General features: G+C 48.1%; 2 protein-coding genes across 5 annotated transcripts in view; one reads left to right on the forward strand and one right to left on the reverse strand.

Annotated features, from left to right (window-relative positions):
• GALNT18 (polypeptide N-acetylgalactosaminyltransferase 18) overlaps positions 1–26,587 on the forward strand; it is a 313,674-nt gene that overhangs the window by 262,565 nt on the left and 24,522 nt on the right. Inside the window, exons 8-9 of the mRNA XM_032489016.1 lie at positions 7,275–7,412; positions 11,905–12,000. Of these exons, the coding sequence (XP_032344907.1) occupies positions 7,275–7,412; positions 11,905–12,000 (234 nt within the window). The remainder of the gene's footprint in view (positions 1–7,274; positions 7,413–11,904; positions 12,001–26,587) is intronic.
• The window catches only part of LOC116666442, a 176,545-nt gene continuing 160,479 nt past the window's right edge, over positions 10,522–26,587 (reverse strand). The window contains exon 5 of one of the 4 annotated variants that reach the window (XM_032489021.1): positions 10,522–10,637. In XM_032489021.1, the coding sequence (XP_032344912.1) occupies positions 10,539–10,637 (99 nt within the window). In that variant the 3' untranslated portion in view covers positions 10,522–10,538. Of the gene's footprint in view, positions 10,638–24,555; positions 25,987–26,587 lie in introns of those variants that run through there. The other 3 variants (XM_032489020.1, XR_004323292.1, XM_032489019.1) reach the window with 3 other exon arrangements.

Consider the following 26,587-nt stretch of genomic DNA (forward strand, 5'->3'; position numbering starts at 1 on the left):
AGTTTTGTTCAGCCTTGCTGTGTGTCATATGCAAATGACCTTGGACCACTGGGGTTGGGAGAACCCAACAGATGCCAGCCACAGGACCCCCACCTGCTTGCCAGCCGGTCTGCCTGAAGATCAATGCTTATGTTGCATTTTATGTGAAACAGAGCTGTTGACTGCGTGACCCCCTGCTTTCCTCCCAAGGCCATGGCGTCCCCTCAGGAGTCCTGTAGAAAGCCTCTGCTCTCTCTTCCTAATAGGGAAATGATTGATCTTTGCTTAAAGTTTCTGTGTGAAGGCCCTTTTCCCTGATCTCTCCACCAAGCTAATGTTGCTCAGGCTAAGTGATTAAGAAAGTAGGTGGGGCCATGGGCAAGAGCTTTAGCCAATTCCTGCCTACGACCACTAGGGGAAGGGGGCTTGGGTTGGGTTGCAGACTCCTACCACCAGTGAGATTTCAGCAGTTGGGAGGAAGCATGAGGAACCAAGGAGGACCAGCGGGAGAGGGAGTACAGCCAACCCTAATGAACCAGCCCCGAACGCATCCCTGACAGTGGGAGTGTTTCTAGGGAAACGGTGGTGCCTTCTAGACCCATCTGTGGCTGTGGGTGTTGGATCACAGCATTCTGGGCAGGTTGCTGAGCCCCGCTGTGGGTGTCCTCTGATAGCAAAATGTTAAGCACACTTGGAAACTCCCCAGGTGCTCACCAGTGAAGCAGTGTGGACCCCCAGGTTCTGCAGAGGCCTGGGGTTCTGTCCACACTCTGGTCCCCCTTCTCTCTGCACCCCAAAGCTGCAAAGCCCTCTCCCCATTGCATCTGCCAGATACTGAAATAGACAGCAAATCCAAAGTATAGTAGAGAACTGAGTGAGTAAAAATAATTGGAAAATGAAGAAACTCAGTGTCTGTCTGTGACTCCTAGGTGGATAGTTCAAACCAAGTCAAGTGGGTGGGGGTGGGGTGACACAAGGAAGGCAGATGAGAGGTGGATGGGTCCAGGGTAAAGCCCTAGGAGGAGAAGGAAAGGGTCAATGTGTTTCCTTTTGACCCCTCTGTTTGCTTCTACGTCCAGACTCCCCCTCCTGCCTCTTTCAGACTTGTTGGAAGAGTCAGCACTTTGCCACCTCATTCACTTCTCAAGTCCCATCCCAGTACTACCTCGGAGCTACTTTTGACAACACCATCATGGGCCTCCTAGCTGCTGGATGTAATGGACATTTTAAAGTCTTTAACCTGCAGGATTCCACCTTTCCCCTGAAACTCTTTTCTCCCTTGGATCCAGGATTCCACACCCCAGAACATCCTCATCTCTCCGATTGCGCCTAACTCCTCGTGGGCAACTCTTACTTCCAAAGGATGCTGAAGTGCTCCCCAGGGAGCCATCCTTGGCCACCTGCTCTCACGATACGCATCTCATGATACCCCATCTGGTCTTGGGTTCTGCACCCCCTGTATTTTGAGGACTTTCTAATGACTCTCTCTAGCCTGATTTCTGCCTTTAGCTTCAGCTGCACATCTTCTCCTGGCTGTTCCCACAGGCACTTCAGACTGAATCTGACCAAAACGGAATACTTTTTTCCCCCAGATCTGCATCTGTTCTTATTCTCTGTCTAAATGCGTGATGCCACCATCTGCCCAGACGTGTGAGCTTAACACTGAGCATCTTCCTTTAATCCTCTTCTCTCTCCTTCCCTATTCCCAATCCATCACTGAGCCCTCCTTTCCATTCCCCCTACTTCTCAGCTCAGGCCTCGTCTCTTCTTCTGCAACAGCCTCTGACTGGTTTCCCTGGCTCAAGCGTAAGCCCCTCAAATCTATCCTCCATGCTATCCAAAGTTATCTTTTTAAAAAAACTCACAGTGACCATGTCATTGTCCTGCTTCAGATCTTTAAATGACTCTCCACGTGCACAAGACCAGGCCCAAAGTCTAGTGTTGGGCATGGATCCCAGGTTTCTCCTCTGCCCACCTCTCCAGCCCCACTGCCCACCGTCCTTGTTTTGGAGTCTCCGCAGACAGCACGGACTAGGGGAACCGCCCTGAGCTCCCTGCCCACACCATGCTGTTTGTCGCCTTTGTGTGTTGGCCCATTTTGTCCTCTCTGCTTGGAATTCCTCCCCAAACCTCTTCCCCAGCCTCCACCCTCACCAATTGTCCTCCATCCTTTTAGACTCAGCTCCAGTGACCTCTTCTCTAGAAGTCAGCCCCAGCTGGGGAGAATGCCCCTTTTCACCTGCATGTCTCTGTTGTGGCATCACCACCCTGGAAAAGAATGTTCTGTTGTCTGTAAGTCCCTCTCTCATTAGACCACTGGCTCTCAAATTTGGCTGAACTTTAAAATCACTTGGGCTCTACCCCAGAGACTATGATTTAATTGGCTTGGAAGGGGAATGAGGGATCCTTTTGGGGGGGGGAGGCAGGGAGCTCTTGGAGATTTTAATGTCCATCCAGGGCTATGAACCATTGCCCTAGACCCTCGGCTCCTGAGGACAGATTGTGTTATTCATATTTGTGTCACCATGCCTAGCGCAATGTGGGTCACATGGTCAGGGCTCAGCAAAACCTCATGAATGCTGCTTAACAAACAAATCTGCTGGCCATGTGTGTGATCCCTTTCTCCCTTGGTCAATGGCTCCTAAAAGCAGATCTACAGACCAACTACATCAGAATCACTTGGAGGCCTTTTTAAGTGACATAGTCTCAGCCTCAGAAATTCTGATGAGTAATTGTATATTGGTGTCAGAATCTGTATAAGGCTCTCCAGGTGCTGGTTTGGGGAAGCCACATTCTGGGAGAAGGAATTTAGCTAATCATCCTCATCTTCCAAAATTCACCTTTAGCATCACCTACTCCAGGAAGCCTTCCTTGACTGCTCTCCTCCCCTTCCCCATCCTCCCAGCCATCTCACACCATGAGATGGACCAGTGGCTGCTCTTCCATTCTCCCTTAGCATTCTCTGCTTCCCTCCATGCTTCACACTATGGGTAGAGAGTCTGCTTACTTGTCTGAATCTTCCAGACTCTCCTTTCAGGCAGACTGTGACTTCTTCCTATGTGTATGCATGATGCTTAGGACAGTGCCTTTCATGTACCAGGCACTCCGTAAAGACAAGTTGACAAAGAAAGAAGAGGGAGGAAATGTGGATGCTGCACCCCTCCATGTTTTTCCCAGGAGTTTTCCCAGCTGCCCTTGATGTGGTGGCATCTCAATACCTCTGCTCAACCACAGGCAAACCTATTCTTGATTTACTGAACCTTTCGTCTGCAGCATCCCAACTGCAAAAGTAGAGCTCGAGCCCTTCAACCCAGCCTAGTGGCTGCTTGGAGAATTAAAGAAGTGAGTATGTAGAATGGCTTTGATCAGTGCTCGGCAAATAGAAAGCGCTAGATAAGTGTTAACTCTTGTTGATGTGATTGCCTGCACCCTCTGCATTCCGGCCCCAGCTTTAAAATGCCCTTGCCAGGCAGTCGGCCTCCCTTGCCGCCTTCTCTGCAGAGTCCTTCCCGGGCCGTGCACTGAGCGAAACTGGCGCTCTCACCTGCCCCCTTACCACATTCTGTCCCAAGCATTTGGAAAGCCGGAGGAACCTCCAGCTGGCATCCTCTACTTTAATTGAAAATCCGTGTGCTTATCAACAAACAGAAAGTCAGTGTGCGGCAAAGCATCAATATTTTCTTACACCGGGTGGGGGAACTTTAGACTCGCCCCTGCTTCCTCTTGCCCGAAGACGGGCTGAGTGCCAAGGATGACTCACCACGGATCTTAGGCGGCAGCACTTCTTTAGGTTTGGCTGCAAGGAATTTTGTGTGTCTGCGCACACCCGCAGGAACACTGGACAGCTTTCTGTGTGGCTAAGTATATTAGTGTCCTGGGGCTGCCAAAACAGATGGCCCCAAACTGGGTGGGAATATGTCCTCTCGCAGTTCTGGAGGCCAGAAGCCCAGAATCAAGGTGCCGGCAGGGTGGTGCTCCCTCCAAAGGCTCTGGGGGTGGACCCTTCCCTGCCTTGTCCAGCTTGTGGTGGCTCTTGGTGTTCCCTGGCTTGTACGTGCATCATTCCATTCTCTGCCTCTGTCTCTGTGTCTCCAGGTGTCCAAGCCTCCTCTCCTTTCTCTTGTAAAGATTTAGGCTCATCCTAAATCCAGAATGATTTCATCTCGAGATCTTTGATTAATTATATCCACAAAGACACTATTTCCAAATAAGTTCACATTCAGAGGTTCTGGGTGGACACAGTTTTGCAGAGGACACTATTCAACCCTCTGCACTAAGTATTTGGCTAAGAGGGAAGATACATTTATTGTTTTCTAGTAATAAGGGTCAAGGTGACCTTCTCTGAGAATGTTTGCTTATTTCTCAATTTCTGTCCCCTGCTCTGAAAAAGACTTTGATGCAATTGACAATAAACACACTGATGTGCTGAACCACTAAAATGGAAGGCCAAAGTCCGTTAATAAACAGGAAGCGGAAAGGGACATGGTATCTAGAAACATAAGCTAAACAAAGCTCTGGTTCTTGAGTCTCCTAGAAGTTAAAGTAGAGGTGGACCTGGATGGATTTTCTCTCTCCCACCTTTGATTAGATCATAAAGACAGAGACAAACTTTCCCTTGATCCAGAGCATAGAAAGGAAGTTTTCTTATGGGAACCCAGGATTTTAGAAAAACACAAAGCCCTTCCTGAGACAGGGTCTTGTACTGACTTTCTGTAAAAGCTGAGAAAGGGTTAATTTGTCATCATATAAATGCAATTACAGCATGAAGAGGGAAGGCCTGGGTCCAGCTTTGTGATATAAGGATAAAGTGCAGAGAAGTTTAAAGAGTTACTACTTGACGGGTGTCTTGGGTAGGGAGAGGGGTGAGCAGGTTACTTTTATCCTCAGTTGCTATGTTCACTATTTCATAGGTATTTTCTCAACTCCATCTCATCAGTATGGTTCAGGCACACGTTAGGCTAAGGGCACAGAGATAAGGAGGGTATGTTTCCTGATCGTAAGGGAGCTGGGAGCCAGCAGAGAAAGGCCAAGTAGCAGTTGCTGGGAGGGCTCTGGGCAGGAGCCAGGGAGCAGACCAATCACAGGTGAGTCATTCAGAAGTACACAGATTCCTTAAAAAACTAAACATAGACACCCTGTGATCCAGCAGTCCATCTCCTGGGCATCTGTCTGGAGGAAACTCTGATTAGAAAAGATACACACACCCCAGTGTCCATAGCAGCACTATTTACAACAGCCAAGACATGGAAGCAACCTAAATGTCCATCGACAGATGACTGGATAAAGAACATGTGGTATATTTATGCAATGGAATATTACTTGGCCATAAAAAAGAATGAAATAGTGTCATTTGCAAAAACATGGATGGATCTAGTGATCGTCATTCTAAGTGAAGGAAGCCAGAAAGGGAAAGAATAATGCCATATGATATCACTTATATGTGGAATCTAAAAAATACAGTCACAAATGAATTTATTTACAAAACAGAAATAGACTCACAGATATAGAAAACAAATTTATAGTTACCAGGGGGAAAAGGGGGTGGAAAGGGATAAATTGGGAGGTTGAGATTTGCAGATACTAAGTACTATATATAAACTAGATAAACAACAATCTTCTACTGTATAGCACAGGGAACCATATTCAATATCTTGCAGTAACCTATAATGAAAAAGAATATGAAAAGGAACATATGTATGTACATGTGTGACTGAAATACTACACTGTACACCAGAAACTGGCACAACATTGTAAACTGACTGTACTTCAATTAAAACAGAAAAGAAGTACTCAAAAGGTATATCCTCCTGAAATTTCACCCTCAGAGTCTGAAAGTTAAACCTTCAGGCTGTGGCAGGTTCAAATTTTTATATTATCTGAACTCTGGTGGGCAAAAATAAATGTATTTCTTCTATATCTACACTTTGTTTTTACTTAAGTCCCTGTTGTCTGATATCAAAAAATGTGTTTTTGTCCAGATACATGCAACAGCCATCTTCGTGGTTTTTCTCAGACATTTCAGACTTCATTCAGTATTTTCCCAACTCCAGTAACTTGATCCCAGAGTTGATGGTAGAACCAGGGCATGATTCGCACTGTCAGCACGTGGACGACAGCGTCAGTGGCAGAGAGCTGTGCTTCCCCGTCTTCTTCTGTCTCTGCTCTGGGCTGGTGTCTTATGAGATACCATGTGCCCCATCTGGTCCCTGGCTCCATGGTGTCATCCTCTGAGGTGTCACCAGTCTCCAGCTGATCCCTAGCTGAGGGGGTCCCCTCCTACCCTCTGCTGTGGCATCAGCTCTTTCTCAGCTGATTCGGTACCCTGCTCAACAGCTGGAGTGCAGACCCAGGGCTTCTGCTCTGCTCAGGGCCACTAGAAACATGGGGGCTTCTCTCTCGCTCTCACTCAAGGACACATCCATGTCTCTGTGACTACTGCTTGCCTGCTACACCTCGATGGCTCAGGGGCCACCTCCCTGCTACACCTGGCAAGTGAGGGGCACAGTACTGTCTATGCTAAGCATCCGAGGCTTAAAGAGAGAGGCTACTTGTCCCACAGGGACTTAGTCTTAGGATTTAGAAGGGCAGGCTTTTGCAAATGCCCAGGGTAAGGTTAAAAGCGCAAACTCCAGACCCAGGCTGATAGGGTTCAGCTCTCAGCTTCACCATTTATTAGCTGTGGGACTTTGGGCAAGTCACCCAAGAGGCCACTGAACCTTTGTCTCAACTCCTCATCTGTAAAATGAGGATTATATTGTGCTACCTCATAGGTTTAAATGGGACAATATACATATATAAATATAAGTAAATAAATATAAATATATATGCCTGTCCCGTACAGAAGAGAGCCCAGCATGTGGTGTTACAGAAGCCTTAGCTGACGTTTACTAGGAATAGCATTAGAGCTGGCATCACTTCACCTTCCCTCTCCCTCTCCCCCCGCAGCTCAAGAGTCTCTCATCTTCTCTCCTGAGGGAGGGAGAACCTTACTCAGACTGTATTCTTCCCATTTCTTTCACTTCTACCCAGACTACAGCTTTTTGTTTCTATTAGTTTAAAATATAAGGATTTGGCGTCTCTATTTTCAAAGGCCTGTGATGACAGTCCCCATCAATGCTGATCTCATGTCTCACAGACCAAATGGGGACGGTTATGGGGCCAAGGTACATGTGGGGAAAGGCAGGAGTTAGGGAGTAAAGCCAGATCGTCCCTTTACCAGAACCGTGGTTGGGGAGGTTCAGGGAGACGCTGTGCCCTGGTGGTGGCTGCATGTGTGCACTTGCATCCCTGTGCAGGACTCAGGAATCGACATCGGGGACATCACGGCAAGGAAGGCCCTGAGAAAACAGCTGCAGTGCAAGACTTTCCGGTGGTACCTGGTCAGCGTGTACCCAGAGATGAGGATGTACTCGGACATCATTGCCTACGGGGTGGTAAGGAGCCAGTTCCTCGGGGTTTCATCCAGGCACAGAGAGAACAGGACCAGAGAGAGGTGTAGAGAGCCAGAGGGGACACGAGCCTCCTGGCCTCCCGTAGGGGACCTGCGGTACACCCATGAACAAGAGGCTGGTTTCTGGAGCCGCAAGTGAGGCGTTGAGGCAGCGAATGCTTTCTCAGCACAAACCTCTCCATTCCCTTGAGAGAAATGTTTAGTCTTTCCTTTATAGTCCAGAGCAATTCAGTTCTAGCCCCAAACCTTCATATCTCACTTAATAAAACAAAAACCTGCAGTTAGGTTAAGATTGCAAAGCAACGTTACAAGCACCCACTGTTGCCCCAGCTTGGGTGCCTGAGGTTCCATCAACCAGCCCGCATGCCTCCCCCACCCCAGGGGCTGTGCCCTCCACTCACACAGAGCCTCCTGGAAAGGAGCTCTGGGAAATACGACCTTCTTGGCTTCACTGTATTTTGAGGGATGTTTTGGTAACGCCTGTTGCTTGGCACCAAGCAGCTCCCCCCAGTGAAGACAGCAAGACCAAAGGGCAGAGCAGAGGGTTAGGATCCAGATGGACCTGGTTCTAACCTTGACCTGCCACTTCCTGGGCAAGTGTCTGAATGTCTATGGGCCTTAGTTTCTTCATATGTTAAGTGGGGGTAAAATAACACTGTCCTCATAGGGTAGAAGAAAGTCTAAAATGTATAAATGTATTTTGTGTCTAAGGTTAACTTTGAACACGATAGACTCTCTCATTCTTCCAGTATCCCCAGGACCACACAACTCTTAAGGGATTCTAAATACCTGATTGATTTTTGGATATCTCACTTGGTTTTTGCTGACTGAACACATAAAGATTTTGACAACATTTAAGCCCTCAAAACTACCCCTTGGGGCTACCTAGCTTACCCCCGCCCCTGCTGTGTTACGGATGGGGAAACAGAGAGGCAAAGCAACTTGCCCTTGTTCACACAGGTAATCAACAGTGAAACTGAGTCTAAAACATCAGCTTCTGCTCTCACTCTGATTCCTCCCTTTGGAGAGTGTCCCCTCAGACCTTTTTGATATCCTAGGATGAAAACTTGAAGGCAGACCCAAGGTCTCTTCCTCTGATGACCTGTGGTCAGAACCGAGTTCAAGGCCTGTCTCGCGTGAATGCGATGGGCACAGCGTCAGCCTGGGAGGGGAAGAATCCTTGCGGAACGATCAGCCTCAGTTTTCGCATCTCTAACATCCTAGGATTCTCAAGGAGACACAGCCGAGTTCCCAGGAACTCCAGTTCCTTCCCACTCACCTGCAGGGGCTCTGTTGTCCTGGAGGCCAGCCTGTAGGAGGGGGTCACATCCTCCCACAAGATGTCCCCATGGCGTGGTTAACATGTCCTTACTGGAACCACTTAGTAGTCTCTTGCCTCTCCATGTCTCAGGCTGGTATTTAAAACTCCTCAGCTGGCGCTGCCCAGCTCTGACCTGTCATCACCATGGAAACACACTGGACTGTGAGGTGCCCATCAGGCTCATCTGACTCTCCAGAACTGTCCTGAGGACACAGCTGCTCCTGGTGTCCATAGCAAGTTGTATGGGTTGCTTGGCCACTGTTGGACCCAGTCCAAAGAGATTAGCTATGCTACTGTGGCTCCAGAAAAATTCCTGTCCCCAGACTTCTGGGAGCCAGGGCAAGCTTTTGGATTCATGGTCTCACCAAGCTATCAGCTGTAGCTAGATGCTATTAGCCAAACCTAGCCCGAGAGGCAGGGAGAGCCGTAACAGTGGAGGTGCATGCACGCAGCCATTGCAATTCTGGGTCACAGCCAAAGGCACCTTGTCTTCCAAGCAAAAGGGTCTCATCTTATGAACACATACAGCAGGTTTACCCTGTAGCCCCCTCACCACCACCCCCAGAAACTTGGGTTTGTCAGATAGTGAGCAGCTATCCGGACTGTGACCTAGATCTGTCCACGTCCACAGCTGGGGCTGTTCCCACTCTGTCCTGCTGAAAAGCCGTCCACTCCTCATCCCAGAGGGCTGAGCCATGTCAGCCGTTCCTGAGGCTGGCAGAGGTCGCCCACCCCCTGTTCATCTGCCAGCTGCTGTTCAGGGCCCGGCCCGCGCCTCCCCCCATCCTCCCTCCTCCACGGGCTGGGCTCTCACATGAGCAGAGACACACTTGCTTGTCAAGGAGCGGAATGAGCTCTTAATGGGGAAAGCAGGGTGACAGTGGGCGAGGCAGGATGCAGCACACGAGTAAGAGGCTCTCTGGGGCTGACGCTTTCTTCCTGGTGGTTTTTTGTTTTTTTGTTTTTTTGTTTTTTTTGTAATGGAGAGACCAGATGTCTTCTCTGGGGAAGGTGTCTTTTCTCTTTCTTTTCCTTCCATTTCATGCCTAGACTGCATTGCTCAGGTCTCATAACCCCCCGGGACTCTCAATCTGGCCACTTGCAAGTCTGTATAACCCAGCCCATTAATCTAGAAACAGGTGCCGTTAATACCTCCTGCAGGCAGAAGGGCGGGGGCCCCACTGTGTGGGCACGGGCATCCCCGGGATCACTGAGCTCCGGGTCTGGGAGACCACACGGCTTTGGATAGGTCTAGCTCTGGTGCTGACAGTAGAGATGGAGTAGCAGCTGGAAACAGGCATCCCTGGCTTCTGAAAATTAGCGTTGCTATTTAATCACAGTGTGACCTAGACAGTTTACAAAACCTCAAAGGATATAGTCCCATCACGTCACGGGGCGTCTCTCACAGTCTCAGGATTGTCTCTGTTTGCATGATGGAAAGAACTTGGGCTTTGGAGACAGGCTCTGCCGCTTGTCCAGCTCTGATGTCATTGCTTCACGTGCTCACTTTCTTCATTCAGTCATCCCACACGCACTTACTGGTCACCATGGAGGGTAAACATGGTGCCCTAGGTACTTGGGGGCTGGCCCGAGTCACAGGCAGTGAGAAAGCCCGAGACCTGGTCTGGTGACTCAGAGAGGGGACAGGCAAGTGAAGAAGTGACAGGAATACAGTGCATAAGAGCTGCAGTCAGAGAGGTGGAGGCAGCGGCAGCCTCACTCCCAGACGTGGGTCAGGAGAGGCTTCCAGAGTGACAGAGATGCTGAGAACCACAGGAAGAGGGGGATTCAGTCAGGCAAAGAGAAGGCCAAGGCAGCGGGTCTGTGCAGTGGGAACAGCAGCACAGACCGAGAGGGGAGGCGGAGCTTCGTCCTCTGACACACTTCCTGTGTTATAGGAAAGAGACAATAAGAGAGATATTATTACCGACCTGGCTGAGTTGTTTTGAGGATTAGGTGGGATAACACAGAGAAAGCATTTCTTCATGTACCTGGCACATAGGTGCACTCATAAAAGCAAGTTTCCCTGAACGGCTTTCAGGAAGTTCCCGGCAGTAATGATAGCAGCTAACGGTTATTGCACGTTTGCTGTCTGCCAGGCCGTGTGCTCAGCACTTGTAGACATTGTTTCAGTTAATCCACAGACCTGTGAGGTTGGCACTGTTATTATCCCTGTTTGAGAGAGAAGGAAGCAGACAAGGAGTGATGTTGCTTTGTCCAAGCCCACAGCTGAAGCCAGGATTCCATCTCAGTCTGTCTCCCCCAACTTCCTCAACAAACCACTGCTTAATGGGGGGGTGGGAGGACCTTATCAAAAGATACTTTTACCCACCCTTCAGTCAGAGGCTGACTTTGGGAACCCAGAGGACTATAAGCTGCTCTTTCCAAGGGCTGAGAGTGGGCTTAAGCCAGAAGGGGACATTGAATATTGGCTTTCCTACCTAGACATGGTAAGACATTGGTTCATGGTACCTAGACATCTGTTCTGCTCATTGCCATGTTCTTGTAGATGAGTATAAGCGATAACTCTCCCTTCTCCTGCTCCCACTCTGGCCCCCTCCCCTCTTATTCTCCTACCAGACCTCCCACTCTAGAGAACCCTCATCAGCTGGGCATCTGCTGGGGCCTGGCCAAATGGCTGGGTCTGCAGGAAGCAGAGAAAATCTGATCCCAAAGTTCGCCCCAGGTCCAAAAACAGCTGACTCGTTGCCTACTTCCCCCAACACTTAGAGCAAAGACTTCTGTCCAGGGAATTCTGAAGGCCATTGTGCCAACCCTTGTACACATGGAAGGGGTGAAAAATCTAGCACCATCTGTGTGTGTGTGTGTGTATGTATCTTATATTTTTACCATCTTGTGTGTGTGTGTGTGTGTGTGTTTATCTTATATTTTTACCTAGACTGTCTCAGTTCCCCAAACCTAGCTTGCTGTTTAATAAAATTCAAATGTGTCTCCTTCAAAGGAGGCTGGTCTTCCCTCAGCATTTTGTACACGGCAAAAGCTGGTGTTTGTTGGTTTCCATAGTAGTCAAGGGGCCTTGGGTTGATTATGGAAGTGGAGCCTGTCTCAGTGGAATGTTTGTTTATCCTGATTTAATGCATTTGTTTCTCTGTTCCTTTTTCTTTGCTGTGGCCACCTGTCCTCTGATGTTCAGCTGCAGAACTCTCTGAAGACTGACTTGTGTCTTGATCAGGGTCCAGACACAGAGAATGTTCCTATCGTGTACATCTGCCATGGGATGACGCCCCAGGTGAGTGCTCTGAGAGCTCTCCGTGCCAGGGGTGCGCACGTGTGTGTCTGGTGCGGGGAAGGAAAAGCTCAAGTCCGTCATGGCTACTCTGGGCCCAGGGGCCCTGGGAGTTTTTCTTTAGGAAGTATCCTCATGAGTGAAAAAGTGAGTCATACCTGCCATGCCCCAAAGGAGTCTGAAGAACAGATGCTGGGGTGCCAGGATCCTCTGGGGTGGGGAGCAAGGGAGACGATGCATCTCTAAAGAGGAACACCTGCCTTCTTTGGGGAGACTGTGGGTAAATTATAGTCCTGGCTCTGGCAGCCATGACTTTCCCCAGAAGAAGGGAGCCCAAGGGTTTCCCCAGGCTCCCTGACTTCTCAGAGTCCTTTCACAGACTTCAGGCTCTGCCCTTGAGTAGATCATAGCTGATACCAAAATGTATAGCCACGAGATCCTTTCTAGCTCTTCTGACCTTCCAGTGGAGAATAAAGGGCAGCTACTAGGAAAGTAAGTTATCCTCCTAAAATTCCCCACTCTTACTCTAGGCTTCAGGTATCCAAATAGGATGTTGAGACACTGGCAAGAGAAATGGTTTATTCATTCGAGTACAATGGACAGTCATTTACCAAGAGTGCCAGAGACTGACGCGTTATCACTTGGCATTTTCAGAGTTTACTTGTCTTACCTCTAGAAGTGTTCAATGATTTTCAAAAAGACATTTTAGTATAGAAGATGTGTATGTTTGTGCAATTGCTGTTTAGTGTTTTAAAGAGTTGTTACCTGCCTAAACACACAACTGAAGGATGTTGTGATGTGTGCGTCACTCGGTGTACTGAGACTTCCCAGTGATTGTCCACTGTGATCTCCACCACTTTGTCCTTTTCTGTGGGCTAGGCTGCTGTGACATCACTGACCGGTCAGTAAGATCACACTATCCCCACACCGCATAGTATAGTAACTCATTCTCCATTCTTACAATAATGTGACATTTTTAATCGGTGACTATTTTTATGTAACCTTTTATTGATGTTTTAACATATATATAGAAAATAGACAAATTATAACTGTACAGATTAATGAATTATCAGAGCAAACATACCCATGGAACCAGCACCCAGGTCAAGAACAAACATTATTGCTTGATTTTGGCTTTTTTGTAAATAGGATCATAGGGCATATTCTTTCTCATGTTGGCATCTTTCTTTCATCATTATATCTGTAAAGTACATCCATGCTGTTACAGGTAGTTGTAATTTGTTCATTTTTATTACTATGTAATATTCCATCTTATAAATATACCACATTCACTATATATTCTACTATTGATATACAGTTGGGCTATTGCCAGGTTAGGAGTATTATGAATACTGCTGCTATGAATGTCTTTGTCCATGTCTTTTGGTGCACATATGTACTCTTTTCTTTTGGATATATACCCAGGAATCAAATTACTGAGCCATAGTGTTGACATATGTTCACCTTTAGCAGACACTGCCTGTATTAGTCTGCTGGGGCTTCCATAACAAATGTCAAAGGCTGGGTGGCTCACAGTTCTGAGGCTGAAAGTCTAAGAGCAAAGTGCCTTCTGAGTTGGCTTCTGCTGAGAACTCAGTTTCTAGTTTACAAATGGTCTTCTTCTCACTGCGTCCTTACATAGCAAGGAGAGAGAATAAGGAAGCCTGAAAATATTGAGAGGCAAATGATCAGGTATAGTGATCAAGAACCAGACTACCTGGGTTCAAATCCCAGCCGTACCACTTACTAACCTGGTTCCCTGGGTAGGTAGCATAATTTCCTTGTGCTCAATTTCATTACCTATAAATAGAGATTATAGTAGTACCTACCTCATAGGGTCACTAGAGGAATTAAATAAATTGATGCACCTAAAACATTTAGACAACAAACCTGGTACACAGTCATTGCTTACTAAATATTGTCTAATTATAGATTGGTAAAGAGACTCAAGACGATGTCCATAAGAATGGGAATTGGTTAGCTTGGAGAGGAGCAGATTTAAGAGAGAGATGAAACTTCCAAAATTATAAGGACACAGATTTTTTGCTGAGTATCAGGAAATTCTTCCTAGTCATTGGCTCAGGCAGTGGTGACCTCTCCACCACTAGAGGTGTCCAAGTCAAGTTTGGCGGGCTCCAGGGGCGTTATGAAGGGTTCCTATGTCATGTAGAGGCTTAAGCTGAGAAATCCCTAAGGTGCTCCCACCCTGAAATTCTATGACTTTTTAATTCATTCCCTTTTTCATTTTTCTTTAATGAATGAGAGTCCATCATGCGCCAGATACTGTTCTTGGCCCTAGGAGACAGTGATGAGCCAGGCGGAAGTCACTGCCCTCATGAAGTTTTCATTCTAGTGATGGAGTCAGAATTTTCTGTATTATTTAATCCTCACATCCTAAAGCCAGCCAGGGCTTGAACTCTTTTTCTCTCTTGGGCATTACGTGTGTGGCCACGGTTGAGCTGCATGCCTTGGATTTCAGCCAGCCATGACCAAGAACGGTAAAGGAGGAGCAGGACCAGAAGGCAGGACTGCGAGCTGGCCAAGTTCATCCTGCTGACTTTGAGAGTCCCCTCCCTTCATTGTTTCCTTCTTCCAAATTTCTAAGTTTTTCCATTTGGGGTTTTAAAACCAGAAAGGACCTATATCAACCAGATAACAATCAATCCCCAAACCTCACTGGCATTAACCAAACAAGTTAATTTTGTCAATTCAAAAAAGTAAAACATTTGCAGATACTAACTACTATATATAAAATAGATAAATGACAAGGTCCTACTGTATAGCACAGGGAACTATATTTAATACCTTGTAATAGCCTATAATGAAAAAGAATATGAAAAGGAATATATATATGTATGTATAACTGAATCACTATGCTGTACAGCAGAAATTAATACATCATGATAAACCTCCTATACTTCAATAAAAATTTTTTAATAAAATAAAATAAATTTAAAAAGTAAAACATGACACAAACAAATTAAAATGAACATGTAAAAAAAAAACTCATTAATAAAGGAACCAGTAAGATGGTTAAACAGGTACTGAAAGCACTCAGTATCTGTAAGTATTTTCTAAAAAAGAATGTTAGAATAAAATAGTAGATTAGATATAAGAGTGGTTAATGCCCTACAGGGAAATAAAATAACAGCCTTTAGTGTGATCTTTTCTACCCCAGCAGAAATCTAGAAGTTAACGTTTAACTTCATAGTGTCTGGGTACTAATCAAAGGGTAAATAGCGAAGTCAAACACAGGTATATTCTCTTGGAAAATTACATACTCTTGGGTGGGCTTGTTGGACGATGCCCCAGTGTGTTATTGAAAGGATAGATAACCTCCCCTCCTTTCTGCCTTATTTCCAGGTTTTAGGTATTTCCTTACTCTTTTCACAAAGTTGGCTAAAGGTGGCGTGACTTTCCAGGCCATTAGTGACTCAGGTACCCTTGTGGATTCATAGTCTAATTACATGGCCTTCCGCCCATATTATTTCCCAAGGCAGCTGTAACAGAGGAGTGCAGAATGGAAGTGTATCATCTCACAGCTCTGAAGGCTAGGAGTCCAGGACCAAGGTGGCAGCAGGGCCATGGTCTCTTTGAAGATGTTAGGAAAGGATCTGCTCCAGGCCTCTCCCCAGCTTCTGGTAGTTCCGTGGCTGGAGGGAGCATAACTCCAGCTTCGCATGGTGCTCTCCCGGTGTGCTGGTCTGTGTCCAGAATTTCCCCTTTTGCTGAGGATGCCAGTCATCCTGGATTAGGGGCCCACCCACTCCAGACCTCATCCTAATTTAAATAAGTCCATCTGCAGTGACCCTATTTTTGAATTTCCAACACCTGGGGTAATGGAGGTTAGGACTTCAACATATGAATGTTTTAGGTACACAGTTCAACCCACAACTCCCCCAAAGGGGAAGGGTGTGACTGGAAATCTGACTTCCGTGCCCCCAAGGTAAAGTGCCTCACGGCACTTCCTGTGACATTCAGTTCACCAGAGCTCTCACATGGCCCTGCCTAACTGCAGAGGATGTGGGAAGTTAGGGTTTTCTGCGTGCCCGGGAAGCCTTGTCCCTGCCACGCAAATGTAGGTATTTTCTAAATCAGTTCCTCCTCTGACAAATAAGAAAACAGGAAAATGGCATCTGGGGATGTGAGCCACTTAGCTGGAGTCACACCGCAGGTCACTGGCCGGGACAAGGCTAGGAAGGATGCCTGCATTTCGGCTTCCATTTTCTCCCCAGTTCTGTTCATTCATCAAACACATGCTAAGTTGTCCTTCGGGAAGTGCTCACATTTTGGAAAGTTTCGTTTCCCTGGAAGAATAGATGTGGTCTAGTGATAGGAATGGTATCGTAGAGCAAAGAGGCCCAAAGACCTCGGGGACCCAAAGGCAGCTTGGCCTGGGAAGAGGGGCTGGGTTCACACCTGTGCTTAAACCTTTTGAGAGATTCTGCTTAAACATTGTTTAGAAAGTTCACTCTGATAGCACGGTGCTATCCCCAGGTCTCAGAGAAGGCCCTGGGTAGGAGAAAGCACAGTGTAACTAATCAGGTTAGTGAGGTGAAGCTGCCGGGAAGCAGGCTAATTGGTTAATGAGTAAACGTAACCATTTTATTTAAATTAGCAGCAAATTTTCAAGCAATCCTCAAAATAACTGAGAATATTAGCCTTAATTAGTGTAACAGCCTGGAAAATTTCTTCTGCTGGAAAAAATACAACAATGGAATGTTCCCGCAGGCTCTATTTATTCAATCAATCACTCATTCACTCACTCATACACTCCTTTACTCAGTCAACAAACGTGCATTGAGTATTATGTTCTGCCAAGAACTGTAAAAGGCGGAGACAGCTTTGCCCCGGTTGCCAACCTGCAAGAGCCCCAGTGTGGAGAGGAAGGCAGACACTTAGATAATTACTGTTCATATGATGCAGCCTGCTGCCCCGAGTCCTTTCTCAGGCCATCAGAGGAGAAATGGGACAAGACGGGATTTGGGGGGCCCCCCCGACTCTTTTTGCCTAAATCTTCTAGACTATAAAAGACAAAGTGGGGAAAAAAGTGATTTTTGCATGGGAAGGTAAATTATTGGCTGGAGAAGAAGGAGACACACACACACACACACACCACACACACCACACACACACACACGGTGAGGGGTGGGAAAGGGGGAGAGAAATGAATGAAAAAATGAGCTTATTTCTCTGCCGATCACTCTCTAGAAACCACCATCCCCACCTGGGGTCATAATGAAGCCATCACCCTCCCCTGCCGGCAGTGCTCCCAAGGCTGACACGTGGGGCATTCGAGGCCTCTTGTGGATTGTGATTGCGCCCTGAGCACTTACAAGTAACATCCCAGAGACAGTTGAAAAAGTTTTACTTTGTGGGCCAAGAATTAATGTCCAGCCACTTCTCTGCACTCTTTGGCAGACTTCTTCTTTTCTCTCTGTTTTTTACCTATAAACAAATAAGAATGCCAGGCACCAAGTGGTTGTGAGGTTTTGAAAGACTTCCCTGGCTTTGTTTCCTGGCCTGGACTTGATTAACCTGTGCCCTGCACGGCTGCTCCTGAGCGGTTGCATTGCCCAGGCGTCGGCTGAGGACTGTTAGTGCAGGGCTCTGCCTGGGCTACGGTTTCGCAGGGAGCCTGACCCAGTCCTGAGGCTCTGGCTGCTCACCTCCAGCTCTGCATTATTCAAAGACAAATCCAGATAGGGTTCTTTGGATCTCTTTTTTTTTTTTTTTTAAATACATCTTCTGCATTTAATATTTAACTTTACAATACATTTCTTAGAGTTTCCAAATACTGATTTGATTATATTTTTTAAAATTCTGTAAATCATCAACTCTTCCACCGAAGTAGAAATTGACTATGGTGAAATATAGAGTAAAAAAGTCCTTTGGATTCTTGTGTTAACTTGTTAGTAGGGTAAATTCTCAGATCCTTCATCTTCTGCTGGAAAACATACAACAATGGAGTGTCCCCACAGGCTCTATTTATTCAATCCATCACTCATTCACTCACTCATACATTCCTTTACTCAGTCAACAAACGTGCATTGAGTATTATGTTATGCCAAGAACTGTACAATTCTTTTTTTGATTGAAATATAGTTGCTGTGCAATATTATATAAATTATAGGTGTACAATATAGTGATTCACAATTTTTAAAGGTTATACTCCATTTACAGTTATTATAAAATAGTGGCTGTATGCTCTGTGTTATGCAATACATCCTTGTAGCTTATTTTATACCTAATGGTTTGTAACCTCTTACTCCCCCACCCCTATCTTGCCCCACCCCTCCCTCTACCCACTGGTAACCGCTCGTTTGCTCTCTGTATCTGTGAGTCTGCTTCTTTTTCAATTATATTCACTAGTTTGTTGTATTTTTTATATTCCACATGTAAGTGATATCATATAGTAGTTGTCTTTCTCTGACGTATTTCACTTAGCATAGCACCTTTCAAGTCCATCCATGTTGCTGCAGATGGCATTATTTCATTCTTTTTATGGCTTTTTAGTATATAGATACCATGTCTTCTTTATCCAGTCGTCTGCTGATGGAGACTTAGGTTGCTCCCTTATCTTGGCTGTTGTAAATAATGCTGCTATGAACATTGGGGTGCATGTATCTTTTTGAATTAGCATTTTTGTTTTTTTTCAGGTAAATACCCAAGAGTGAATTTGCTGGGTCATGTGGCAGATTTTTCAGTTTATTGGCCTCTGAGCTGTAGCTCTGAACAATTCCAGGGGCCACCATTCCTGTGGGACAGAGTGAGTGGTGCCTCTGGGGTGATGCAGCCACTGGCCTTGTGATGGCCCTCCTCCCTCTCCCCCTTGGGGCAGCCATTCCTCAGCCCCTTCCCTGCCGCACTCACTTTCACGGTGCAGGCTGGTTCGAGGGGGTAGTTTTTGCTGCTGGGGAACCAGGGCAGTGACTGATGCACTCACGAGCCGGGGATCAGGCGAGGCTGGGCTCTAGACCCGGTTCTGCCCATACCAAATGTGTGAGTGCGGCAAGTGACTCCATCTTTCTAACACCAGTTATGTTATAACCTGTGACTCGGGGCTTGACTAAATTACTGTGAGGGCTCTGATGGCCCACGTGTGCCAACACCTCGCCCAGTGCCTAGAACACAATGGTCCGTGTGACTGTGTCACACCCAAGGGCAGCCGCTCCATGGGTGCAGAAGGGGAACGCTCGAGGCCAGGAAGAGCAGGCTGACCACCCGTGCTGCTTTCTCTCCCAGCACTGCCTCCCTTAGACTCTGGCTCTTTCACAGGGCACAGCTCTGGTGACCGTCACAGGGATCCGTCTCCATCACAGACACCCACTGGACATGCCCTCGATTATCTGCCTGGAGCTGGACCCCCCTGCTTTAGGAAAGCACCCTATTACCATTTCCCTTTCAGTCGTTGCACACAGAGCAGAGCCGGGGCCCTGACACAGGAGCTCAGCGTAGGGTGTGGGTGCACAGGGAGGGGCAGATGGATGGGCTCGGCACACAGATATTGATGCCACAGTGGTGACCTCCTCTTTCCCCGAGGATGGTGAACCTTGGGCTGTTCTCGCAGCTTCAGCACTAGAAAAGGGAGTCACTGGATTTGTTATTCATTTCACACGATGTGTTCTTCACTTCATGTCCAAATTCCGCAATTAGAGTTGTAAACAGTGAGTTTTGCGTGACTTTTATTGCGCTCGCACAGGCTGGAGGGAGCAGTTGTTAATGGCCTCGCAGCAGGCCAGCAATGAGGAAAAAGGCTCTGGCTCACTACCCAGCAGAGGCTGAGCCTCCTGCCCTCCACCCTCCATTCTTGGAGAGCTTTGCTTCTCAGGCCTCTGGCCTTGGGGACTAGCCACTGAACCAGGTTCCGAGGGGCTGAATTTGGAACCCAACTTGACTCTGTGTTCTCTGACAAGTTGCTTCACTTGCCCGAGCCTCAGCTTGCTGATCAGGAAATTGGGGGCAAGGAGTGAGATTTAAACAAATGACAAACACAAGACACCAGCCCCGGTACAGAACTGGGCTCGGTGATGTTGGTATCTTCTTGTAATTAGGGAAGTCTCTCAACCATTTTGAGAGCTTGCCAGTCTGCCTAAAGATAATGATAACAACAGCTTCCTTTATTGTTTACTGTCCCCAGGCATTTTTCTAAATGTTGTACGTGTATAATCTCGATGAATACTCTCAAGAGCCCTGGGAAGTAGGTATTGCTGTTACCCTATTTGTACAGGGGAGAAAACTGGGCTCGGGGCAATTAGGGAAAGCGCTCAGGTCCCACAATTAGCAAGGGGTAGTGCCCGGCTCGAAACCCAGGTTGCCCAGCTGCGAGCCCACGCTCGGAGCTGTGACTCAGGACTGCCTCCCTGGTTTCATTAGATACGTGGCCTCTGCTCTCAGGAAGTTCTCTGGACAGAGGCAGGACAACAAGCCACCACTGTGTGGCGTGATGAAGGCTTGGCATCTCAGAGCCGTTCAGAGTGTCCTCACTGGGTGAATAAAGGCTGAGGTGAGACCACAGGGGAGGGAGCAGCTGACTTAGCCGACCCCCAGGCATGCTTTTCTCTTTGGGATCTAAAGGAAAACCGAGACTGATGTGCAGTTTTCTCCCTGAAGGGACTTATGGCAGGGTCTAGAGCCTGGGCCCAAGGCGATCTGAACGTGTACCCAGCTGCCGCTGCCCTTCCCCTCCACCCGGGGCCGGGGCACAGGACTCAGGCGAGTCAGCTCTCTTGCCTCCTGAGGGCTCTCTGCACAGGCCCCTTGCCTGTGGGGTTCCCACTTCCTCTGAGGAACTGGGGCTACTGTCTTCACACAGGAAGTCGACTAGTCTCAGGATTCCAGGACCAAAGCACCATATCTAACAGCCCCCACTTCTCCCCTCTGCTTATCCTCAGGTCTCAGCCAAGGGGCAGGCTTTCCTCACCGCCCCGTCTAAGGCGCTCTCAGTTGTTACTGCATCACAGCTCGTGTTGTGCGGTCACCTCGCAGAGCCGAGTCCGCAGACACCAGGCCTGCGGATGCTTCGACTCTACCACGCTGTTTTATATAAGGGACTTGAGCATCTGTGGATTTTGGTATCCGCAGGGTCCTGGAACCAATTCCCCACGGATCGTGAGGGACAACTGCCTGTACAAATGTAACTGTAATCGCAGCTGGCGGGTATACATAGATTGGTGTACTTGGCAGTGGTCTCGCTCCGCCACTAGATGGTAAGCTCCTTGAGGGCAGGCACTTTGCTTTGTTCTCCAGTGTATCCCCGGTGCCTTGCACACTGCCTGGCCCAGAGTAAGCTTCAGTGCACTCTGGTTAGCAAATGGATCTGTTCATAAGGTCAGTGGATTTTTACCAGCCTTAACCCAGACGCCTGACCCTTCTTCTGTAACATGGAGTTAAACTCATTCATCTGAAAGAGGTCTTGTGAAGGCTAAATGGAGAAACCTGTAGGGGGCTCAGTCAGCACCATGCCTGGCACAGAGTAAGTCCTCAATCAATAGTTTTGTTAGTGGTATGAGTTATTACTAGTCAAGACAGCATCTGGCAGATCTGTACCCCTTCTTTCAGACCTAGTATCTTTTCATGGAGACCCAGGGATGGGAGCTTGAGAGATGTGCCCTCCCACACTGGGATGGAAGCCAGACCCTGGTCCTTCTGCTTGCTGAGGGCCAGTTGCTGTGGGCACAGGTTGAAGGGGAGTGGGGACTTCTCCTGCCATCAGGTCTTGCTGGCACAAAGAAGCTGGCCTGCCTTTCCATTTGACCCAACCCCCAGGCAAGAAAGACTTTCACACTCGAAGGGTTCTCCTACGGGCAAGGCCATACTGACACACACCCCCCACCGGGAACTTTCTGGAACTCACTCCCCAACTCAAGCTGGTTTTGCACAACTGCATCCAGGAGAGCCCAGGATAAGAACAGCAAGCCGATGGCAGAGTATCAGTGGCAAGCATTCCACCTCAGGAGAGAGACCGCTCCTGAACAGCACAGGTGCAGATCCCCATCTGTCCAAAGACATTTCCTCTTCCTTTCTTCCACTTGGAGCAGGACGTAGGGAGGTTTCCCTGTAGTCTATATGAGGGCTCCACTGCCCTTTGCACGAAGCACCAGCCATGGAGAAGTGGGCTGCTCCCTGCTGCCATTTCTCAGTAGGGTGTCGGTAGCATTTGCGGTGGGGCAGTTCTCCACTGTGTGGGACTCTCCTACCCAACACAGGGTGTTTAGCATCCCTGGACCCTGGCCACCATCAGTGTCATTGTGGGACCAAAGTATCCCCCCATGCATTTCCAAAAGTCACCTGGAGGAGGTGGTACCACACCTAGCTGAGAATGTGACAAAGAAGGAATGTAAGAAGCAGGCTCTGGGCTTTGGGAAGTGGCTGGTGGCATTGAGTGGGGACGTCTGAATTGTGTTTACATCAAGGAAGCTTAACAATATGTTTGTCTATTTCAGGTAAGTTCCTAAGTAGACGTGTTCAGAATATACCATGGGCATAAATGGATTCTTATATTCGATTTTCCCAACTAACTCCATTGTCACCACACTGCTTTTGTCCCAGCTGCTTTTTCTGAAATCTGTTCATTGCTGCACATTAGTCCTGGCAGCATCAAGTTTTAGTGGAGTCCTTGAGGTTAGCACTGTGTTAATATACTGGGAATTTCAGCAGAGCTGGGCCCTCTAAATCAATCACCAGAACAGCTTTATTTTATTTTTTTCCTTCTTGCTCAAAAAATACACCTTGAAATGCTGGAACATGTGTGGGAGTGGAGGTTGACTTGGGTGAAGGACACACTTAAAAGGAAAATTTCATTAATATTCTTTCTGCAGGAAAAAGGATCTGCTGGTCTTAATTCTTGGAGAATGGGGCTACAGAACACATTAATGTCTCTGCAGTGTCTTAGCGCCTCAGAATATCCTGGGCCGCTCAAGAGTCACTCAGTCATGTTTGCCTGGGGCATTACAGGTGCTTCACAAATATGTGTTGGATACAGGAATGCCTAAATTCACGGAAAATTTGAGCCTTTTAAGTGATGACCACCATATGGACTGATCTGTACTCACCTTCTTAATCCCCCTGGGGGTTTCTAGGGTGGCAAGTTTCACCTTGACACCAACCCCTGGAAAACAAGGACAGCTGATGCCTCAGGAGTATTTTATCCCCCGTGATGTAGTTGGTAGGGTAGTCATGGAATGTCTGGGAGGACCTGGTAGCCAGAGAGCCTCCATCCAGGGAAGGAATGAGGAGGAGGAGGCGGCGAGTGCAGACTCCTCTTCCCCAGAGTTTGCTGTGAAAGGATGGAGAGATAGCGGCTGGCTATTAGAAGGGGAGTGGGGTTGAGAGAAGACAGGTGTGTATTAAGATATGCTTTTTAAGAAAAGCAAAAAGGGAGCATGTTTTGAAACTGATGGAAAGAAGTCCAGAGAAAGGGATCTGATAGATGGGGAGAGAATGAAGCCACGTTCTTGCAGTGGGGACAGGGGAGGGACGGGAGAGGATGGGGTCCAAGGCCAGTGGGGTGGGCCCTGGACTACAGGAGGGGAACTCCCGTCTTGGAAGGTCCAGGGCAGGATGGAAGGAGGTTCAGGAAGAAGAAGCTTGCAGGCTGTCTTGCAAGTAAAGAGGTGGGTCTGGAAGTATTAGAGAGGGGAGATGGTTGAGGAACCCTGCTCAGGGGAAATGGCTCAGAGGCTGGGCAGGCAACCCAAGAGGGAATACCAGGTAGGGCTGGGGGCCCTCTTGAAGTTGAAAACCAGGAGCTTGTGATGGATCTAACTTGCCCAGTTCTGTGATTTTTCTTGGAGTTCCAGAAAGCTCCACATCCAGGGAACAGGTGTGGAGAAGGTGAATGAGGCTGCAGAGGTGGGATTTACAGGGTGTGAAAGGCAGAAAGGATGAAGAATTAAAGACCTGAAGGTGCTGGGAAGGGAGTGACTGCAGGAATGTGAGTACAGCCTTTCTAGGGACCTGGAAAGGCCAGGTGGGAGAGGAAGGAAAAAAAGATTTTTATTCCTAAGGTCTCAGTTAGGCTGATGAGCAGGCATTCAGGAAATAAGAGACGGGGTAATCAAGATTAAGATTTCAGGGGTATAGCAGTTCAGGCACTGAGAGCTGGGGTTTGGGTGTGGGAGGCCCTCCCTGGAACTGAGGCCATGGTGCAGGCTGGGTCACTCACTGATTGAAACTCTGAAGTCTTGCTGGTGGGATGTAGAGGAAGCTGTGAGCCTGATGCCAGAGACCTGGATGGATGCGGCGGGCTACCTGGGAAGCACCTGGTGAGAACGAAGCGGGCGGAGCGTGGTGGTGCCTGATGTCTGATGCTTAAGGAGGAGGTGTTTTTACACCAGGGTGGGGAGCTGAGGTGTGGAAGGAGCACTGCGGGGAGAGGAGAGCGTCAGCTCCATCTTGTATGCCTGATGAGAGAACCAGCAGGTCCAAGAGCCCACAGGAGTGGCGGTGTCCTCCAGGAAGAGCCTCTTGGGTCAGGACAGTGTTGGGCTGCTCCCTGCAGGCCTGCAAGCCTTGGCGGTGCCCAGCCTCGAGACCAAAGCAAAAGGCCAAAGACAGTGACAGAGACATCAGTGGTTTACTGGACAGGGGGACCTTACACAAAGGGTCCTGGAGTGACACCCCACCCTGTGCAGCAGACAGTGGCAGGACACAGCAGCGGTCTTTGCTACAGCTGGAGGAGGAGGCTACTGTTTATAGGGGATTTGACATCACGTAGCTCATCAGTTACCAGAGGCTAATTAAACCCTATAATTAAGAGGATTTGATAGGCATGTGAGTGAATCAGGGCTAGCTGAGCAGGGGATGTACAGAGAGCAGGAGAACAGCCATCTTGAGTGGCCTGACCACACAGACAGGCAAAGGCCCTTCTAGTTGGAAAGGACTGGCCTTGAAAGACACTGGGATTTTGATAGGTGTTTTCAGAGGACTCCAACTGAGGCAGACAAGGGAAGACCAACCAGGGAAAGAAGCCCCGAGCATATCAGGGTGAGAGAGGGGGAGAAAGCCCCAAGAAGACCACAAAAATTAAATCTCAGGTACACACTCAGGCCCCATAGGAACTGGGAGGGTAGGAGGAAAGGGCTGGTGGAATCAGATTGGGGGACCCACAGCCCCTTTCCTGCAGCCACTGCAGTCACCCTTGGTCCCCGGCTTTTGTGCTCAGGACAAAGCACCCACTCCCAACAGTCTCTCCATCCTCACAGCAAATGAACTCTGTCCCCGTCATGTCACGCTGCTTTCAGTCCAGGATCAGCAGGGCTCCATGGAGGCTCCACTCTGCCAGGGGAAGGGTTCAGGAGAAAAGAGGGCTGTGTCTTGGTAAACTTGGGAGGTCAGGGAAGCCTTCCTGGAGCAGGAGCTGCCCTGGGCCTTAAAGGAAGCAATGGATGTGTGGAGCAAAAGCAGAGCGGGAGGAGTGCTTCAGGAGAGGGGAGTGCAGGTAGAAAGGGGTGGCATCAAACCTTCCTTTCTTTCTTTAGTAAGAAGCAGGTGTCAGAGTGTTTGAGAGCTGGGCTTTGGAACCAGTGGCCTGAGTTCGGTTCCCAGCTCTGCCACTTGCTGTCCGTTTATTGACCTCTATCTAATTCTGTTTCCTCACCTAAAAGTGCAGGTAATAACACCCCCACTTATCCAGGGTTATTTTGAGGATTAAATAAGTGTGCTTGTAAAACACTTAGCATCCCTGACACCCGTGAAAGGAGCTCCCTGTATCAGTACACCTTGGCCACGTAGCAAACTACCCCAAGATTTAGTGGCTAAAGACACATGTGTTTATTTAGCTCAAGATTCTGGGGGTCAGTAGTTTGAGCTGGGCTGCGCTGGCCCTTTCTTCTGGTGGTCTCAGCTGGGCTCAGTCAGGCAACTGCAGCCAATAGCTGGTCAGCTAGTTGGGTCAGCCTCCAGAGGTGGGCTGATGTCAGCTGGAGAGAGGGGGCATCTGGACCATGTGTGTTTCATCATCCAACAGGCTAGCCCAGGCTGCTTCACCTGATGGTGGTGACAGGGATTTCTAAGAGCAGCAAGAAAGGGCACGCGCAACTGCATGAGTGCTTTTCTGGTCTCTTCTTGCATTATGTTCGCTGTGGAAATTTTGTCATTGGCCTAAGAAGTCACACAGCCAAGCCCAGACTCAGTGGGCAGAGAAATAGACTCCATCTTTGAAAGGAGTAGCTAGAAAGTCACATTGCAATGTGGTTTGCATGCAAGGATGGGGGAAATCTCTGGCTATTTTTGTATCACAATGCCCTATCAGGTTCACTTTGTATTATTTCATTTGTTCACTCCTTCATCCAAAAAACATTTATTGAGCACCTATCTTGTGGGATGGAAGGAAAGGCATCCCCAAAAGAATGGCCTCAGTCTCCTAGCACTTTCTCTGTCACAGTGCAGTCCATCTGGCATTGCTATCCCGGGTCTGTGACATCCACTAAAGACATGAGCTGGACCTTTTTTCTCTAGTAAATCAGGTTATACTCTTCCCGGGGAAGAGGGAGATGGGACTGCAGATGGGGTTGGAGCAGGTGAAGTAAGAGCTAAAAAAGATTTCTATTTGCAAATTAAAATCAGGCACCAATATTTCATCCACACG

This window comes from Camelus ferus, chromosome 10 (assembly GCF_009834535.1).
Source record: "Camelus ferus isolate YT-003-E chromosome 10, BCGSAC_Cfer_1.0, whole genome shotgun sequence".
In the NCBI taxonomy this organism is placed as follows: Eukaryota; Metazoa; Chordata; class Mammalia; order Artiodactyla; family Camelidae; genus Camelus; species Camelus ferus.